General features: G+C 37.6%; 1 protein-coding gene across 5 annotated transcripts in view; it reads left to right on the top strand.

Annotated features, from left to right (window-relative positions):
- The window catches only part of Osbpl3 (oxysterol binding protein like 3), a 165,861-nt gene that overhangs the window by 108,950 nt on the left and 36,716 nt on the right, over positions 1-20,195 (top strand). For 3 of the 5 annotated variants that reach the window (XM_063239571.1, XM_013150460.3, XM_003467913.5), the window contains 4 exons: positions 7,668-7,798; positions 10,620-10,727; positions 17,284-17,418; positions 18,292-18,385. In XM_063239571.1, the coding sequence (XP_063095641.1) occupies positions 7,668-7,798; positions 10,620-10,727; positions 17,284-17,418; positions 18,292-18,385 (468 nt within the window). The remainder of the gene's footprint in view (positions 1-7,667; positions 7,799-10,619; positions 10,728-17,283; positions 17,419-18,291; positions 18,386-20,195) is intronic. The other 2 variants (XM_063239582.1, XM_063239578.1) reach the window with 1 other exon arrangement.

Genomic DNA, 20,195 nt, shown 5'->3' with positions numbered 1-20,195 from the left:
AGACCTAAACCTAAAAAAAAAAGGTACCAGATGCTGGTGAGGATATACAGAAACTGAATCTGTCATACATTGCTGGTGACCGTATAAAATGATGTAGCAGTCTGGAAAGTAATTTGGCAGTATTGTGTCAAACTAAGTATGTACTTAGCGTAGAGCCCAACACACTACTATGTGCCTTAGAGAAGTGAAATGTGTCCATGCAAAAGCCTCTTCACAAATGTTTAGAGCGAGTTTATTTGTATCAACTGAAGAATTAGAAACAGTTCACTGTCCTTCTACAGATAAATGGTTAAACAGCCTGTGTTTATTAATGCTATTAGTCAGCAATAAAATGAGACAAACCGTTGTTATATGTAACGACATGAATGTGTCTTGAGGACACTATATTGAGTGAAAATAACCAACCTATAATATTCAGACAGTATGTGTTTCCACTTACCACTCTGGAAATGGTTCATAGAGGGAGGGAATTTGGTGGGTACCTGAGGTTAGACAAGGAAAAAGGAAACAGGAAGAATGTGGGTGTGATCATAAAGAGACTTTGGTGGTGACGAGAAGTTTTATATCCTGATTGTGGTGCTGGTCACAAGAATCTACACGTGTGGTGATTGTACTGACATCCCTAGCTACACGTTCCATACGTGAGTGTGGTGAAATCGTGTCCTGGTTTTTATACTGTATACTGCTATGCAGACTATTACCATGTGGAGAAAGTAGGCCTAGGGATAGGTCTATGAACATTTTTTATACTTGTTTTGGATTTTTTCTTGTTTTATTTTGAGATAGGGTCTTGTGATGTAGTCCATGCCAACTTGAAAATCTGAACACCAATTTTTAGGCCTCTTGCTTTAGCTTCCTGAGAGCAAGGGGTAGAGACTGGCAATCCCACTCCCAGCTTTTGTAATGCTTTCGCAGTTTCCTATGAGTGTATAGCAATTCCAAAATGAGAGTCAGAAATAACCTATTTGTCTAAGAAAAAGGGTTGTAGTTTTTTTAAATGCAGTATAATCATGTCATAGAATACTCAGCATAATAATAATAGCTACCTCATACTGAACAAACAGCCATCATGTCAGGTATTGTTAAGTACTCTGTATGCATTGTTTCATTTAATTCTAGCAGAAACTCCTAGGGTAGATAATATTGTAATCTGTTTCATATATAAAAAGTGAGGTTTTGGGACGCAGGAGGACTTAAGGGCCATGTGGTTCCAGAGCAGCTAGCCTGAGACTGAGTACTGATCTGCTCGACTCCAGGGGCCACCCTTCTTCCTTGCTATTACATTGCCCTTATAGAGAAGGTGGCCAGGATTCTTATTTATGGATATAGAAAACATCACATTGAGTAGAATGTAAGGTTTAAAGTTATATAGGTATAATCCCATATTTTGGGAAAAATAAATACACTCCTGGTATATATAGGCATACTAAAAAGTCTAGGAACATGTACACCAATATTGTAGTGATGGAGGCTGGAGCTGTCAGTACTTACCATCTTTGTTTAACTTTTAAAAACTTTTATATGTTACTTTTCTTAAAGAGGAAGTGAATAAAAAGTTGTTTAAGTGGGAGAGTAGTGCTTGAGGTGGGAGGAAAGATGATATTCCCACTACTGTCTTCTTTTCCTCTTGCCATATTTTGCTTCCTTCCTATTATTGATTCCTTTAGTTCTCTCTTCCCTTAGCAGGCAAATCTAAAGCATGTTGGTTATGAGATTGGTTATGAGGAAAGTATTTCATGGTTTGTACAGATTTCTGCCCCTCACTTTTATCTTAGTCACCATTAGAATTTCTCAGTGGTTTGGAACTCTGTAGTGTAATTGTGTGTTTAATGAGAGACACTACCTGGCCCATCCCTTGAAAACTCTTGAAATACCCCTTTGGGTATTCTTTAGTGTTCAAAGAACCACTTGCAATTAGAGCATTTTAGGTTTTAGAAGAAGACATTGCTATAAAACTCCATTACTTTTTAATAATATGCACTTTTAAAAAAAATCAGTGAGAAGACAGTGCCGCCCTGCCAAAGGGAGAAGCACTGGCTTTCCCCCACATTGCAGAAGCTGCTTTGTGAGTGGGGCAGTGGTTGCCTATTGAATGGACTCAGCACTCTATTCTTCCTACAGAGATTTCTACCTCGCCAAATGTCTTTAATGAGCTCCCAGCCACCTCCTCTGTCTTTGGAGGTCTGTGAAATCAGCTGGTTACAGCACTGCCACATATCTGAGTGAGACCAAGGTCAGTGCTTCAAGGAAGGCTCAAGTGAGCTTGTTTATACAAGAGCAGACTGAGCTCCCTGGGCTTACAGACAGTGACTTCCACAGGGAGCCTGAGGAGCTGTGTTGGGCTTCTGATGCATTTAAATTCCTCTTGCAGTCACTGAAAGAGCTCCCTGTCACCCCTTCAAGAAGTCTGTCTTACACAGACACTATTCCACAGGGCCTCTGTTACACAGGGGCCCTGTGGAATAATGAGAGCTTTCAGAGGTTTGCCCACGTCTGATGACCTTGTGTGATTTCACACTGGCACACTTGGAATGCAAAGCATTTTGACCTTTCCTCTTGTGTAAGCCTGGCTTTGTTACTGGCAGTGCCTAAGGTACTGTTTTGACTGATCACTATTCTGTTGACTATAATTTTAAAGCAGCTGAGCTAAAGGCAAGAACTCCATTGATGTAATATGTTCTGTGTGACTTTAAAATTGTTATATGCACCTGAATTGTCTTCATTTTGCAGATCAAGTGGTAAGCAACCAACATATAGCTATGCTAATTTTAAAAATACTTGTTCTATATGATAGAACTTTATTTTTATGGCCAAATTGAACTGATTCTCATGGTTCATGTTTCTGGCTTTGTGTGTGTGTGTGTTGACATTCATGTAAACAAACAGAACAAAATATACTAACCCTCAAAGTCATAAATAATTTCTATTTTATGTATTAGCTTTTGAATTTCCCAAAATGTATTTTATAGAGCAGTTCATCCATAAAATACCTAAAAATCAAAATAAGAATTTCATGTTTAAAAATGTTTGGGAAACACTTCTGGCTGTGGTTCCTTTTGGATTTATGCAAGGGATTGTAGACAGTAACATCCCTGAGAAGCCCCATAGCAGGTAAACCTGTTAGCTAAACTCACTTGAGTGAGTTTTCAGTGTTGGGAAGCTTCCCACTACCTCCTACCCCCACCAGCTAGTAACATCTAGGACTAAAGTCCCCAGGGAACATTGTAAATAATAAGTCTTCTTTGGAGCCAACCCCTCTGGTACTGACTTGCTAGGACCTTGACTTCTCTGACCAACCCTGTAGCCGTCAGTTGCCTTCTCTGTTACATGTCCTAAACTGTCTGTCCTGACTCCTTTGGTTCTCAAATTCTGCCATTATCTTCTGTGATTGTTTTACACTAAACAGAGAAAATTTGTACTGTGGCTTATTGTTGCGAGAGGACATTCCCTATTAGTAGCAGAAATAGAATGACCAATGCTGGTGAGCAGATTTAGGGTGGGGAAGCCATAGGATGGGAGCAGCATCAGGGACGCAAGTGATCAACATCGCCTTGAGGGGAAACAAATGAGGCTTTAGAGAATACTTTATAAATAGGTGAGGGGAACATTATTTGTAAATATAAAAGCTAAAAGTAGAATAAAATCAAATCCTATGTTAACTTACTTTGTTCCTGGACTCTTTTTCTTGAGTTATAATGTTGAGTGGTCATTTTCTAAACTGTTTTGAGCTGATAGAAGCACTGAACCAAAAGCCAATTATGTCACAATGATATCATTTTCATATACTAAAAATTAAAAGACATGTGACCTAAGGGAAAGGCACATCATGTATTTTTCATAAGTTACAATTCAGTATAAGTGTGCTGAGCAATAAAGCTGATATACATTATCAATGAATAAGTAAGAACATTTAGTACAATTACCTAATATATCTGAAGAAATTTGGATAGTAGATGGGTTCAGAATATTTTAAAATCAGGGTATTTGGTAAAGTTTGAAACTCAAAGGAGGCAGATTACATAAAAGTCACATCATCCCAGATATTTTAGGTATGTTAACATTGCAAAAATAATTTATACAGATATAATTTCCATTAAAAAAGAAGGAAAAAATGAGTCCAGTATGTGCAGTGCTACAAAGTAGTAAGTTTTCTTATTTTTTCCGTAAAGCACTAAGATGCAGGCATCATTCATACACAAATGTAGAAACCTACATTCCCAGTGTAAATAGCAACTAAGCAATAGAGGCAGGACTTAAGTTCATAATTGCCTTATTACAGGGTGACTTTCTTGATGCCACACAGTCTTTGGAGAAGTGGCACTCAAGACATTCATAACTACCTTCCTCAAGCTCTTATTCCTTCTCGATGCTGAGAATCGTGTTCTGCTATCTAAACATGTTGTGTATTCATCCTAACTCAATACAAGTAGAACATGGGAACGGCAGGAAAGCCAGTGATCATCAAGAGTTAGTTGTGTGTTTTTGTTTTTTCATTCTGTGGGTACAGCTTAGTGGTTTTTAAACTCAAAAGCTCACCGTTTGCAGGGGCATCTAAGAAACAGCTAGTAACAGTCTGGGAAAGATGAGTAAATAGAGATCCCATAATTACCTTCTCACATTTGAAGGCAGAAAGAGAAACTAGGGGATAGCCAGAAAATGGAAACCTGTGGATGAAATGACACTTTGGGGTGATATTGGAGATGTAGAAGAGTTGGTCAAGCTTTGGGGAAGGTGGTTTTGACAGTCTTTTAGGTTCTTCACAGTTCTATGCATCCCAGACTTTTTGACTTTATGTAGAATCCATGCATATAGTAGTATTGTCATTTGGATTTTCTGTTTTTAAAACTTTTTTGTCTCTGAAAAACTTAGAATCAAGATAGAAATAAGTAAGATAACTGTCACAAAAAATATTCCTGAACTTTGGGATCCTGTGTGCTTAACAATTAATATAAATGTGATCCATAAACAACCTCTTGTCACCATTGTGGATGTGCTGGGTCCTTAGGGGGCTGTGAATGATTACTTTAATGTCATCTGAGTGGCCCTGAACTGTCATTTGAGGAATTTAATGCAAAACAAAGTGATCTTCTGAACCACATTGTCAGATGATTACGGAAGAGTTTTGGCACCGTACCATAAAGTAATGACTATATATTTGTTTATTTTACCCTCACCAGTCTTAGCTGTACATTTTGAATCAAATTGGGTAAATTTTGCCAATTTACAAAGTTTAAGTAGTAATCTTCTAGTCTGGCTGAAAGCCTTGCCTTACCGCATGGAATTTGAAAGCCAGAGGAATCAATTAAGTAACTGGTAGCCAGCTGAGAGCCATGTTTATTTTATTTGGAGGAATAAATGTGATGGTACAGAGGTAGTTCCCCAGGGAGCCACGGAGCTGGCTGTGGGTATCCTGTGTGGAGGGCACATTTCCAACGGGACATGAAATGCAGTAGGCTCACTGCAGGATCATTGCTTTCTTCCCAAAGAAGCTCTTCTGTGGCTCAGCAGACTGTAGCCAGTCCCTCATTCGCAGACTCTTTCCTGTGTAGTTATTTACAAGTCCTTTTTGTTTCTTGTCTTGGCAAGAGACGAAGGCATCCTTCTACAGCTGCTGCCAATTTCAAGGGATTTCAGTCACCATCACTTTCATCCTCACATATCTCCCTCATCATCATCACTGTTAATATTGCAGTAAAATTAAATACTCATTACAGGCCATGCATTGGGGTAAGTGCTTTACCTGCACCATCTTTCTTAATCCTTATAACAATCTACAGATTAAGTGCTGTAAAGAAACTAGGATTCAGGCATTTGTGTACTCGTCTAGGGTCACAGAGTAAATAAGTGATGGACCCTTTTTTTCTCTTGACAGAAGCAATATTAGTGTGTGTGTGTGTGTGTGTGTGTGTGTGTGTGTGTACAAACAACTTATTTGTGCTATGACTTTGTGAAGATGCTCTAAATACATTACTAATTGCCACAATCTCAATCAAGTTCAGTGACAACATATAGAGAGGTTCAGTTGTCCTCCCTGAAGGAAGTAAGTCAATGCTGCATATTTAGTTTCTGTGTCACTAAAAGGGTCACTCCTGGATAACAATATCTCTGCAAATAGAAGCCTCTGGAATTCAGTAATACACCGGGTCATTTGAGAAGATATCTTGGTCACTTCCCTCCTTCTGCCCTTCTGAAGCAGAAGGGAGATTGAAAAATAATATTCACGTGTGACATCCACAAGCATTACTTTCTCATGCCTTAGAAGTAACTTATATACAGTGTTATGTGATCAAAACTGGACAGATTTTTCCTCACCTGTGTGAATGTTGTTTTAAAGCTTCAGTTTCCGGTGTGTGAGTGCCTAGAGACTAAGCTCTCACTGGATCTGTGTGCTCAGTAAAGTGAGCAGAGTAGCTGAAGGCCAACACTGGAGGTGGGGGATTCTGTCCTGCAGATGGGAGGGTTAACAATGAAGAGGGGAGCAACACCTGATTTGGAAAGTTTCAAACGTACATAAAAGTTGTGAGAATACTACAGAGTTCCCATATATCCTTTATCCAGTTCACCATTTTTATTATTTTGCCTTATCACCATCTTATCCACACACTCATGTGAGTGCACATGTGCACACACAAACACTTTATTTTTTCACTTGAAAGTAGGAATCACACATCCTATAGTCTTCCTGGCTTTACATTTTATGGCAGTATATATTTCTTGAAAATAGATATAACCTGTTACATGATCACGATATAGTTATCTAATTTAGAAAATGTGGTATTGAAACGTTTTATCTCCCCTTCTAATGACACTTCCTTAAGAATATCTTTTAATACCAGGATCTAGTCCATGGTCATATATTGCACTTCATTTTTTTCTGCCTCTTTAGCCACTCGTAATTGGGAACAGTTCCTAAGCCTTTCTTCCTTTATAAAATTAATACTTTTGAAGACTACAGGCCATTTTTAAAAACAGGATGTTTGGTTGTCTGTTGTTTCCTCATGATCAAATCCAGATGTCCATGCCTGGCTGGCATTCAGTGAGGAAGATAGTGTCTTTTTCCAGGGAATTGAACCCAGAGGCACAGCATCCACCTGCCTCTCAATTATAATTAATTTTGATTAGCTGGTTAAGGAGCTATCTTGTTTTTCTGTGGTGTTACCACTTTGCCTCTAATATCCAGTAAGCCTTGTTCTTAACTACATACTGTCTTGGGAATCAAACACAACTAAACGCTAACAATTGAGAATCCCATACAACATAAAATCATGGGATATTATGGTGGGAAGGGCTCTTAGAATTGGCAAGTATGTGTATGTATATAAATTTTAATAGACTTCAAAAGCACCTCAAGGTCCCCATCAAAACTGAGCAGAAAGTAAACACCCTGACTTCTAGGCACAGCTTCCACACCAAAGTGGTCCGCATTCAACTGAGGAACCAGCACTAAAATGTCATTATCGTCCAGAGCTTGTAGTTTATATTCTGATCCACCCAATGTTGTGTATCACATGTGTTTTTAAAAAATCAATGTAGAATACCTATTGGCTGAGCTCAGAATATTTGGGGCTGTTACTTTGTTAAATTCTTTCATGAGAAATAGTTTTCTGTATTTTGTTTTCATTGTACCTCATCTTTCAGTCCCACTTACAATGATTATATCTTTATAGTTTACTTCACTTTAAGGTCGGCTTTTAATACCATATCAACAGAGAGAGAGAGACTGAAACAACTGATGGAACAGGATGCCTCCTCCTCCCCTTCTGCTCAGGCCATTGGTCTGAAGCATGCTCTGTCATCCGTAAGTTATGTGTCTGTGCTGGAGAAATGACTGCAAATGTGTTCACTGCTTATCTTTTCCATTTCCATGATTTTCAAGGTTGTGTTGAAAATTAAAGAGAAAATGAACTATCCAAATTATATTCTAAACTTTCATCAGATTTGCTTGTTCTAAATAAGAAAAGTTAGCCTACCCCAAGTTTTAATATTTTATTAAGTGTCAGATTCTTTGAGTTTGGTTTCCTCCAATTTATCTGAAGTTTTCTGTTTCTTCACTGTATGTCTGCATGTGCCCTGAGACATGTGTTTGTTAATGCTTACTAAATCTGACAGTCTGCCAGAGATTTTAGACGTGGAAGACTACACACTTTAGATTGACACAGCAAATGACATATGGCAGAGAGAAATCCCAATTTACCCTCTTATCTTTTTTCCTGCAAAGCCCTGATCCTTTTTAACTACCCTTTCAAAAACATGGAAGTTATTTTATTTTATTTTATTTTATTTTATAGCACAAAATAGCTTTTTGCCCCTGTGGGCACAAAGAGATGCTTCATACAGAAGCTTCTGTCAGGTAACCATTGTGCCTTCTCAACAACACAGAAACCACTGTTAGGGCCTCAGATGTTTTTCCTAAACCATCCTGTCACTCACTCACCCATCTTTTGTTCAGTTCATTCCTCAGAATTGTCACTAGTCACACTGTGTGATTAATGTCTCATGTCCTAACCCTGTCTACACAGCTGCCATTGTCTGGAAATTCATGCTTTATCTAGAAAGAAGCTAGAAGCTTTTGAAATAGCATGCTTGTTTTGCCTTTGCTCTTTGCTGGAATTCTGATTTTTCTGTGTGTAAAATGTGCACATATGAAACTACCCTCTGAAGAAGTACTGAATTTTTTATTTTAGGTCAGGTAAGGGAGATGAATTTTAGAATCTTGTTACCAGAAGCCACTATGGGCATGAAAATGTCTATATTTTTACACATCATGTTTCTAATAGAAGTCATGCTTGTGATATAATATTAATGGCATATACTTTACAATTTTTAAAGTATATTCACTCAGTTGACAACTTGAAGTATATTGTTTTTGAAAGAAAAAGTGAAAACATTGGCTTCCCTCATATGTAGATGTCAGAGATAGACAAACACCCTTTTGGATTGTAGTAAAGAACCAGCCATACTGAGTTGCTACTTAGCAAAGTGGTTTTTTGTTTTTCTCTCAGTGGAACAACAGTCGTTATATCCACTAGGGTAGCTTCCAGTGTGTTTGGGAGGTTCCTCTGACGGGCTCTGCAAAGTTCTTCCTCATGCTTTCCCTCTCCCTGCCCCATGCTGCTCACAGAGATCCGGCCTCATCTCATTAGCCTGCTCGTGGCCATGGAGACTCATCTGGCAATGGTATCTTGTTCCAAAGTGGTCTTCATCTTTGCTATAAGGAATTCACTCTCACTCACGTTCATGATTTTAGAAACTTAAAGCAGAAGGATCTTTTCTTTTCTTTTCAGTTTGGATTCCTGATTCAGACCAAGCTTTGTTTCTTTAAAAATAAATTTTTAGGATCATCTCAGAGCTGTCAGAATGGATATACTGGGGCTGGGTGTTAACATCTTGGTGTGTTTCTTTCTTATTTCTACCTGAGACTTACAAAAGAACCTTCTGAAAAAACAGTTCATAGTCTGGGCTGAGATCCTAGCTATGTACTAGTGAGATAGTGGCCAGGAGGAGATGAGTGCCCCAAAGAGAGTGGTGTATGTGACTGTATGGATTTAGTGTTTCGTACATGATCCTCAAGACTTTTTGAATAACCTGATACCTTCCATGGCAGAATTCAGGCCAGATGATCCAGGCACAGGGTAAGGCAGTACCATGTCCCTCTGGGCTCTCAGAAGGCAGGCCCCGCGGACTCTTAAGGATGGGAAAGCCTCTGAGCTTCTTAGAAGAGTGTCAGGAAGGCAGACAGGATGCATCCACATTAAATTACCTCTGAAACAGATTGCTGGAGTGTTTGGGAGGTGATCAAGAGAGCGTGTCCCCTTCCAAAGCCAGACCGTTTGGAGGAGAATTGGTCATGCAGGGCAAAGAAATATCAGCAGGAAGGCAATGCCTTCCATTAGCTTTGATCAAGTTTGTCCTAGTTAAGAGGTGAGGCCTGCTCCGGGGGCAGTAAGAGGTCTGGTTGGTCTCGGATATGCTCACAGTGCACATCCCCCATTCCCAAGGCCACTATCTTTAAGCCCTTATGCAAGTGAGATAGGCTTATTTAAAAAAGAAAAGAAAAGAAATTGTCTTAGTCCTAAAGTATAATCAACACCTGTATTGGAAAAGACTAAAATTAACCTTCCACAAAGTTCTTCTTCCCTGCGCCCTTCCTAAGATCCAGTTTAGCTGATGTAATAATAAAATTACATTTAAATAGTTTTTTTTAAAATAGGTTTGATCACAAGGTGGGAGCAGCATCTTTTCAAGAATGAGTGAATTTTTGCTTGAGAGGGTGGCCGACCAAGGAAACCAAAGACCTTGGTCGGGAGAGGGAGATGATATGGGGCCACTAATGTTAATGATGCTGGTGGTGTCTGTGACTTTCTTCTGTCACCCTTACCAACCCTCTTACTGATAGAGATGAGATTAGCAATACAGCATTATTTCCAGAGTCTCCTGTGTGTTATCTCCTTGGGTCTCAGATGTGCCTCCAGCTGGAGAGCAACCTCAGAAGTACCCCTTGGGCCTCCAACACCAGAGCTTTCTCAGCTCTCAGAGTGCTCTTTTGCCAGGCCCCCCTGCTGTTCTCCCTTGAAACATCCACTTATTAACAGAGCACCACTATTTTTAACATGTTCCAGGCCATAGCACAAAACACAGATCTTAAAGAGCGCTTACGCAGAATCCATGCCGAATCTCTGCTCCTCGACCCGCCTGCTATTGCCAAGTTGGGTGACAATCTGGCAGAGGTGGGTAGGTTTCTCATCTGGTAACATCTCCGTGACTGCCACTGCCTCCCGTGGTGTCCTCTGTTCAATTGCATGGTCTCCCTGCTTCACCTTCCTGAGTGGTGTTTGCTTTCCACTGCTTCCTCTGGGTGCTGGGCACAGCTGGGTGTTGCCACAGCTGCTGCATGGAGTGGGCTGTCAGTATTTAAAATGCTTTTAAGAGATTATGTGGTATGCACAGCTTTAAGCTGCTTTTTTTCTTTAGCTTCTTTCTTTTGTATGTCTTTACCTTCTTCTCTGCATTTACTCCTTTTACTAGATATTACTGGAGTGGGGACCATAGAGAGAGGCATCATTTTCTCTTGTTATTTCTTGAGAAACCTGAATTTTGATGACCTATCATATCCTGTTCCTTTCCCGCTTTTTTTGCTCACTCCATAAAAATTGTGTCACTCTTTAGTTTTCTTCTTACAGAATACAGTGTTACATTTTGAAGGGGGAAAATGTTGCATTACAATTGAAATCTCTTGATCAATAAACTCTACCAGGTCCAAACTGTTGCCTGCAGAATGTAACACCTTACTATTCCTTATGGTGGTCTTCTTTTTGGCCTGGACCAAAGCATAGTTTAGCAGGCTCTCTTTTGAATCTGCATACTCACATAAACCAGGGCACAGTCTAGTCATGACCGGCCATCAGATCACTTTGCTGCCAAATATCATGGCACTCTCTGGTTACATTCATATTTCCAGATAGTACTTCCTTCATACATTGTATATACTATAAATTACATTGATGCATTTAATGAGTATTTAGGTAACTTTTATTTATGCCTTTGTGAGTTTGTGCTCCATGTGTATACTTTGGCCCATTTGTATTTTGGGATAAAACCCAAAATCCCAGGTATTTAAAAATGGATATTTTTAGGCTGATCTCAAAATTAATATACCAGACAGCTTAAATGGTGTAAATTGTCCTTGCAGAGTAACAACCTCAAAATCACACCTTCCAAAACAACCTTCTTGAGTCTCTAATCATGTCTCATTTACTTCCTCTTCCAGACATTTTTCTGTTCCCATAATTTATCCTCTTTTTTCTCTGAGTGACTCAGGCAACTTTCCCAGTAAGGCAAAAGCCATTGTTGTCTTCCAGAAATAAGTACAAAAGTGGAAATGGCCATCCAGACTGAAAATTTAAGTCCAGTTAGTTTTCATAGATAACTCTCAGGCACCTGAAATACTACTACTGGGAAATGGCAGCCCCTCAATAGTTGAGTTAGCCTAGGGGTTCTGTGTTTAGGACCTTACACTGTCTTTGTTACTTTCTGTTCCTTTTATCTGTACAGATTACCCATCTTTGATGTTGGATTTGGAGACCTGAATTCCAAAATCGTTCTTTTTCTGTCTAGATTTCTCACACAACCTATCAGTCTTTCCGTTTCATATTCCCAAATGTGAAAATTTAATATTATTAGGTGATCTATGTTTTCTACTATTTTACATTATTTTATATTTTATATTAGATTCCACACAGAAGGCCAGGTGACTTTTGGAGTTAACATCCTTCTACATCTAAAATTAATTTAAGAGACTAAGATGGCAAAACTTTTTTAAGGGTATAAGAGGAAAAAGGAAACTTAATTCTCTTAATTGCCTACTTGCTTGCTGCATTCTTAACATTGGAATGCATTGTCACAAGCTCCTAACCTTCACCTTGTGAAATTAGTGATAGTACTTTCATCTTAGGAAAAAGAAAAGTAAAGGCCAGAGTGGTTAAATAACTAACTCTCCCAGACATACAACTTACAAGAGAGAAAGCTGAGATTTAAATTCTTATTAGTGAGGCCAAAGTGTGTGTTTTCTCATGTGCTGCCTAGTGGTATATAAGGAGGAAAGACTTGCTGAGCCAGAAAATAAGTCACTGAACTTCCACTAGTTAAAATAAGGTGGGGATGCCATAAAAATGAGGAAGTATAACTGTATGAGACATAAACACCATTTTATATACAAAAGAAACAAGTACATAGATGAGAACAGCATCAAAAACCAATGGGAAAGAAATGGATTCTTCAATAAATTAGATGAGTGCAGCTCAAAACAATTTAGAGAAAAGTTTAAAAATCATGGGGGCTGGAGGTTTAGCTCAGTGGCATAAGCACCTGCTTTGCAAGCAGGCAGTCGTGAGTTCAATCCCTGGTACCGATAAAAAGGAAAAAGACAAAAAAAAAAAAATCATTCCATTGTGAATCATCACTCAATATGAGTTAAATACACAAAAGCACAGACTAAACTAAATATCAAATATTTTTTAAAGCTCCTAAAGTAGAGAGAATTTCCTAAATTGGACAGCAACAAAAAAATTACTTAAAAAATATTGACTAAATCTGATTGTTATTTTAGGGGGAAAATGGTGTGCATCAAAAACTGAAGCAAATCATAAACTAAGAAAAATATTGTCATTGAAAACAACAAGCTTAGATAATGCAAAATTAGTGGCAATGTTTTTAGAATTTAAGCAATAAACAAATGATGTAAGACCTCACCAAGTAAAAGGAAAACATATAATTTACCCATGCAGATAATTGTGGGACTTTGTTTTTGATTTCTTATTTTTCCACTCATTCCATGCATCATTTTAGCCAGTAAGATATGTTTTCGGTAATACTTCATTGTCATATGACATATAATGTGTGTCTACAAAGCTAGATAGTATAATTATAATCTGCCATGCATCTAGGCTAAGTGGAACACACACCTAAGCTATGTCCTGTAACCTATTTTTACAGTGTTTTATAGTTTTGTTTTTATTTTTATACTTTCTGATAAAAATTAAGACACGCACATGTTAAGTTAGACCTACACAGAGTCAAGATTATCATTAGCACTGTCTTTCATGCTTGCATCTTGTCCACTAGACAGTCCTCAGGGGCCAAAAAAAAAAAAAAAAAAAAAAATGAATTTCACCTCCTGTGACAATAGTGCTTTTTCTGAATCTCTTAGCACATCACTGTTTCATAGTTGATTACTAACTTTTAGTGTAGAAGAGGACTACACTCTAAAATAATGATATAGGACATACATGACTCAGTAACATAATCATATACTATTGTTATTAGGCATTATATTCTATATGTGATTATATGTGGCTGTACTTTTATATGACTGGCATTATATAGGTTTGTTTGTACCAGCATTACCACAGACATGAGTCAGACCTTTTACTGTGTCATTTTTTTTTTTTTTTACATCTGTGACATCAGTAAGGGATGAGAATTTTTCAGATCTTTTGTTACACTTTTATGGGACCCTTTGACAGAAATATCGTTATATGATACATAATATACTTACAAATTCACAGGAAGGTACAAGGCAATGCAAAGGGAAGTCCCATGTCTCCCTCCCCAACTTCTCTCAACATTCCAACTCTGTGGTTTGTTTTATAAAAAAGAAAGAATTATTCAGCCTAATAAAAATTAAAACAATTAGGTCAGCAAAAAAGTTCCTTTAAATTATGGTATTCATTGCCCTTAATAAAAGGATGTAAAGAAAATACTTTTCTTGTTAATGTAATTAGCATTAATATATAGTGATATATTAATATAATTATATGTGACCTAAAACATTTTTAATAATTCTCCTTCTGAAAATTAACCCTAAGAAATAACATGATACAAACAGAGACATATTTATAAACATATCATCTGCAAATGTAGAAACACCTTTAACTTCATTACTTGAGGTATATAAATACAATAAAATATCTATCAATTGAATATCATTGAAAAATTTTAATGGCCTGAGATATCTGCAGTATGTTACGTTAATGTAAGGTTGTACATACTTTGATTAGTTTTTTTAGAAATAAATAAATGCTAAAATCTCCAAACCGTGTGTAATATTTTAACAAAAATAATTATCTCAATAGAGTAATAAGGGCTACATATAGGTGATGGGACTTGAAGTGACATTTACTTAGATTTTTATATATTTCCTATTTTAAATATCCTGTAGTTTTAGTCTGAGAACCATGTTAATACTGAAAAAATACTTTGGGAAAAGTTCCTAAAATTATGTGTAGATATAAATAGTATGATTACGATTATTTCAAAACAAAGCACAACTACATGTACTAACTCCCCACAATAAATGTAATCATCATGCTCTACAAATAGTATTAAAAAACAAACTAAAAAAAAGAGATTGGGGAGAAATGTGTCCAAGTGCCTTTAGTAGTTGTCTTACTGTGGTGGGTGGGATTTAACTCCCTTCCTTCACAATGCTTGATTTTTTGAAGTATAAATAAATCTGAGTTTGATAATCTGAGTTACAAACAGTGAGGGGAAGAGTTGAATTGAACTGTGTTAATATTTTAATAAATAATCCTGAGATGTCCATGAACCTCTAAGAGCTGGGCTGCTGCAGTCCTGGGGGAATGTCTAGTACTAATTTGTGGGAAGTTGACAGAGTGGAGGGACACCAGAAGAGGGTAACAGGTAGGATACTGGGTTGAGAAACCTTAACCAAAAACACAAAATTTGAAATGTTCTGGAATCCAAAACTCTTTGCATACCACCATAATACTACAAGTGGAAAATTCCACATCTGACCTAAACTGATTAGTCTCAGTATAAATTCAAGTGCACTAAAAATACTGTATAAAATTATCTTCAGGCTATTTGTATAAGGTACAGTATATATAAAACATAAATGAATTTCATACTTAGACTGTAGTCCCATTATGTACATTCAGATATTCCAAAGCTTCCCAAATCAGAAATCCGAAACACATCTGATCCCAAAGCATTTCAGAAAAGGGATATTCAACTGTGTTATTTTCAATGATCAGCCAGGAAATCCTCCTGACCCATCAGTCTAGGAGGAAGATAGAGAGCAAGAACACATCATGATGAATTAGTGAACAGCACAAATAAATAAGTCATTAGCATCTCACGTGGCAGAGCACACTGAAGACCCAGGAAGATTCCATTATCTCTAAGGAGGGTTAAAGGAGCTCAGCTAGTCATTACTGTGTCTTCAAACTCAGTAGCTTTGTGCCTAGCTCTTTGGAAGATAGATACTATTCCTTTAAGATGACAACTGTGATAGTTATTTATAGTCTAGAGTGATCTCTTTGTTAGAGTAGAGAAGCTGGCTTCTCAGAAAAACGCCACAGATATTAAAATGAGTAGGATCTCTGAACGAATACCTTGTACAGATACCTTATTTAGGAAAACTTCAAGAGAAAGGGGTAGATATTTCCATGTGTCCCAGTGTAAACAATTCATAAAGGACTCCTTGCCCTTTCACTAACTGTGAAAGTATGCTGAAGCCCTCCTGCCCTAGCATCCCCTCCTTGGGCATGATTTGTAACTGAGAGGGAGGAGTATATCCGGAACTTATAAAACCTCTGGGTATCATCTGCCTTAGTGTCTGTTTTCCAGGTTACTGGGGACCTGTTCATCAGATATTAATGACATAGAACAGCCCCTTAACCAATGCAGTGAAAAGTGTGAGCTGTTCAAGTGCTCAAAGGAAGAATGATTTCTCTCCTCTGAGCCCAAGGAGTCAAATCATTTCATCCTCAATCTGTTTTTTTGCCTCAAGGTCTGGGTCAGGTGTCACCAAACTGTATAAAATTCACCTTCATTTTAGCTTCTTCAACCCTTTATCTCTTCACAGTCTTGGTCTGATGTGGGGCTGTTTTATCCACATCAGTCATTCAGACCAAAATCTTCTCATCCTGAATCATATTTCTCCATGGCCAGCTGAGGACTGTATACAAATCATTTGCCTAATGTATTGAGTTGAGTTGAACTTTCACTTGCAAATAGAATAGAAAGCAAACTACCTGAGTGTTCATGTCCTCTATTTGTAGCACAAGTCTAGACCCAGTGGAGTCAGGAGTGGAGAGCCATATGAGATGAGAAAATAGTGATGACCTGTTGTCTATATAGAGAAGCATACTGCAGATTGAGAGTTTCCTTCCCTTGAAGAGCCATTGTAGGTGGAAAGAGACAACAAGGATTAATCTCATTGATCCATGAATAATGAATGAGCTGCCACCAGGGGCACTTCTGGACAAAAATACACTGTTTATTTGTCAAGGGATGCCACAAAAGTAGCATGTTGGCCTTTGTGAGTGCATGGGGAAGAAGAAAGCTGTGCTGCATGGAACCAGCCATGTGAGGAGGGCATTCAGCACAGTTCTGAGCAAATTTCAGGGTGAAAAGAAGCCTCATGCAGTGATAGAGAATAAGAGGAAATGATTCACAGAACGTTGGAATTTTCCCCCTCCGTTGAATCAAACACTGACCTGGATAGCTGTTTTTGGCTTAAGATTCATGGCATGTGTCTGAGCAGGGCCTGGAAATGAAGTATCTGGTTGCGGGGAATTTTGCTTTTCATTTTGTTTTGTGTGAGGCTTATTCTCAGCTTTGGCTCTGCCCTCTGCTTTGTTTGTATGGGATTGTGACTGTATGTATTAAGCAACTAAAGCCATTCTTTGTTTGGTTGTGTTGTGTTGTGTCTCTTGAGACTGTTTCTAAATATATGCATTTTTGATTTTGTTCTTAACACAGGAAAACTCCGGAGATGAAAACCGAGCTCTGGTCCATCAGCTTTCCAATGAAAGCAGGCTCTCTATTACTGACTCCCTGTCGGAATTTTTTGATGCACAGGAAGTTCTGTTGTCTCCAAGCTCTTCAGAAAATGAGGTTTGGGCACTGTTTTTCCTTACATGCCTTGACAATTGCTTTTGTGTCTTTGTTGATTAATCTGTTCAGTAAAGACTTATATGGAGAAACATAAAACTCATAGGCCTTTTTCCACGATGGAATTCTGACTGTTCTCTGTTGAGTCAAACCCAAAAAGCACAGAATGATTCAATAGGCTAGGAGAGAAAAGTTGCAAATGTAGAGAATGTTAGACACCTCTTCATTTCTGTTGTTTTGTTACAGTTTCATTACAGATTGATAATTCTGACTTTTATTTAGTGATGTAGGATTTCTACTATAGAGAAAGCAATTAGCATTCTATGTATTTTCAGTCATGCTAATTTTATGATATAATTTTATATTATTACAATGATGTTAATGTAGTATTAATTTACATAAAACAATATTGCTTTAAATTGGTACATAAAAATCATCTTTCTGGAATAGACAAATACTGTAGTTACCATTACTGTGAGTAAATGTGTACTAGAAATAGTAACACTGTTGCTATATTAATTCCATATAAAAATTTTTTTATAAACAGTTCAAAGATAAAATTGTAACTCCTTTACTCAAAAACTAACAAATTCTGAAAATGTAATATGAATTAATAAGAATTTTATAACAGAAATATAGTTTATTTGCTATTTTGCCATTATAGCTAACCAAAAAATACAAGAATATAGTAACAGTTATTTTGCTATGAGCACTGCCTAGAAAGATTAATCTGTGGGCCTCTATAATAGCACCAAAATTCTTTCTATTGCCTCATAAAGTAGAGTTCAACACATTTGATCATTTGTGATAGATTTAGGAAAATCTGGCTATTGTTTACTCTTACTGTAATGTATATTATTTCTTTTTTTCCCATAGATTTCTGATGATGACTCATATGTCAGTGACATAAGTGATAACTTTTCCTTAGACAACCTTAGTAATGATTTAGATAATGAAAGACAGACTTTGGGTAAGATTTACATTATTTGATCTCTGAAAGCTTTAATCTTCATAGAATCTTAATAAATAAGTATATATAGCAAGTACTACGTGGAAAAATTAATGCCAGGATTTTGTAATATAGACGAGGAAGGAGCTGGGGATTTAGCTCGGTGGCATAAGCCACCTGCCTGGCAAGCATGAGGTTGTGAGTTCGATCCCAGGTACCAAAAAAAAAAAAAAGAAAAAGTTTTTCTGCTAAACATTCATTATAGATGAGGTAGCAGCATCTACATGTGAAAGGTATATACATCCAAATCAATTTGTTTACTTATAAAAGTTTTTATTTTATACAGTGAGAACATGCCAGTTTTCACATACATATCAAAAAATAATGCAACAACTGTCCTTTAGGCAGAAAATATCCTAAGAGAATTAGAATGTGACTGCTTTGCTTTTAGCTATCTAAGGGTTTTTATATTTCAAGAATTTGACAAAGCACATATAATCAAAGATCTGTCCTAAGTGGTAATTTAACTTCAGATTATTCAAAATAGTGCACTTCTGCCTCCCCTCAAGGTATCCTAAGATGTGTCTTTATTACTGCTTGATCCCAAGAGGGAAAACAATGACTTAGAAAGGTTTTCTATAATGCTAGTTTGAACTGTAGAGTACCTGGAGTGTCTAGCTAGTATCAAAGAGCTCCGATTTGGAGCTTCAGTAAACATACTGAAACCTATTTATGAGGAGGCCCTTAAAAGAATCTGCCCAATGGGATAATTCTCTCCAGGGATCCTTGTAGCATCAAATGTTCCCAGGCTTAATTCTCAGTGTGCCCTGGAGTCTGTAGCTTGTACCGCCCAAAGCGCCACCTATTTTCACGTTGACGTGGAGGACAGGGACTGTGTCGGGTATGTTCCTTACTACTTTGGTGTTTCTCAGTTCAGTGAGTATGTGTGAACTACCATGATGAATTGTTGTTGCGACACTACAGAACTGCTTCTTTGGGGACCACAATATAGAAAAAAGGCAAGTAGATAAATTTCCCATCATCTGAGTGAGCATCCTTTCAGTATTGCATCTGCTAGCAGTACATGCTTGTCATGCTCTGTATCCTGCTTGAAATATTTCTGCAGAGATGAGCCCCTTACTGGAAAAGTCTAAGGACCAGTGAGTTTAAAGTAGAAGGCTAATAGTACAGTAGTAAGTTCGTGTGCTTCTTGGTTTTTTTTTTTTTTTTTTTTTTTGAAAATAAAGAAGCAACTTAAAAAGAGAAAGAAATACCACTTACTCCTTTGGCAAACAGCACACTCACTAATGTGGTGCTCCCACTTGAAGATGAAGAAAAAAAAATGCTGAAGTCCTTCATTTCCTGGAGGCCTCAGACAGGAAGCCTAAGGGACCAGAGAGTGAATGAAGGGTTCAAACGCTGAAGCTGGGCAGAGAGGGTATAATCCAGAACTCAAGGCCACAGCTGTGCTCACTTAACAGCAACTAGAAAAAGCATAAAAATGTTGGGGCTGGTTCTAATTGAGCCATAGCTATTTTGCTGGAATGCTGACCTGTGTTGCCTTAGCTAAAACAAACACCAGGCAGATCAAGTTTTCTTCTTTGTCTGTATTTGAATCTAAGAAATTGCTGCTCCCAGTTCTCCAAAGATGTTGGCTGAGGAATAGTCGACTTCTCAATATTTTGAAGAGATGGATGTAGAAATTTTTTTTATGTCCTGTAAATTTTACCTGCAAAAGGAAATAGAATAGAATCAAGATCTTGGTCTGTTACTACACTGAACGTGAGGTATTTACAATATTAGTTTCTTTTTCCTCTCCAAAAATACTGAG

Source organism: Cavia porcellus, unplaced genomic scaffold (assembly GCF_034190915.1).
Source record: "Cavia porcellus strain 051 isolate PalLab524CR breed Dunkin Hartley unplaced genomic scaffold, mCavPor4.1 scaffold_2, whole genome shotgun sequence".
NCBI lineage: Eukaryota > Metazoa > Chordata > Mammalia > Rodentia > Caviidae > Cavia > Cavia porcellus.
The sequence above is the reverse complement of the archived record's forward strand: the minus strand, read 5'-3'. Positions and strand labels throughout refer to the sequence as shown.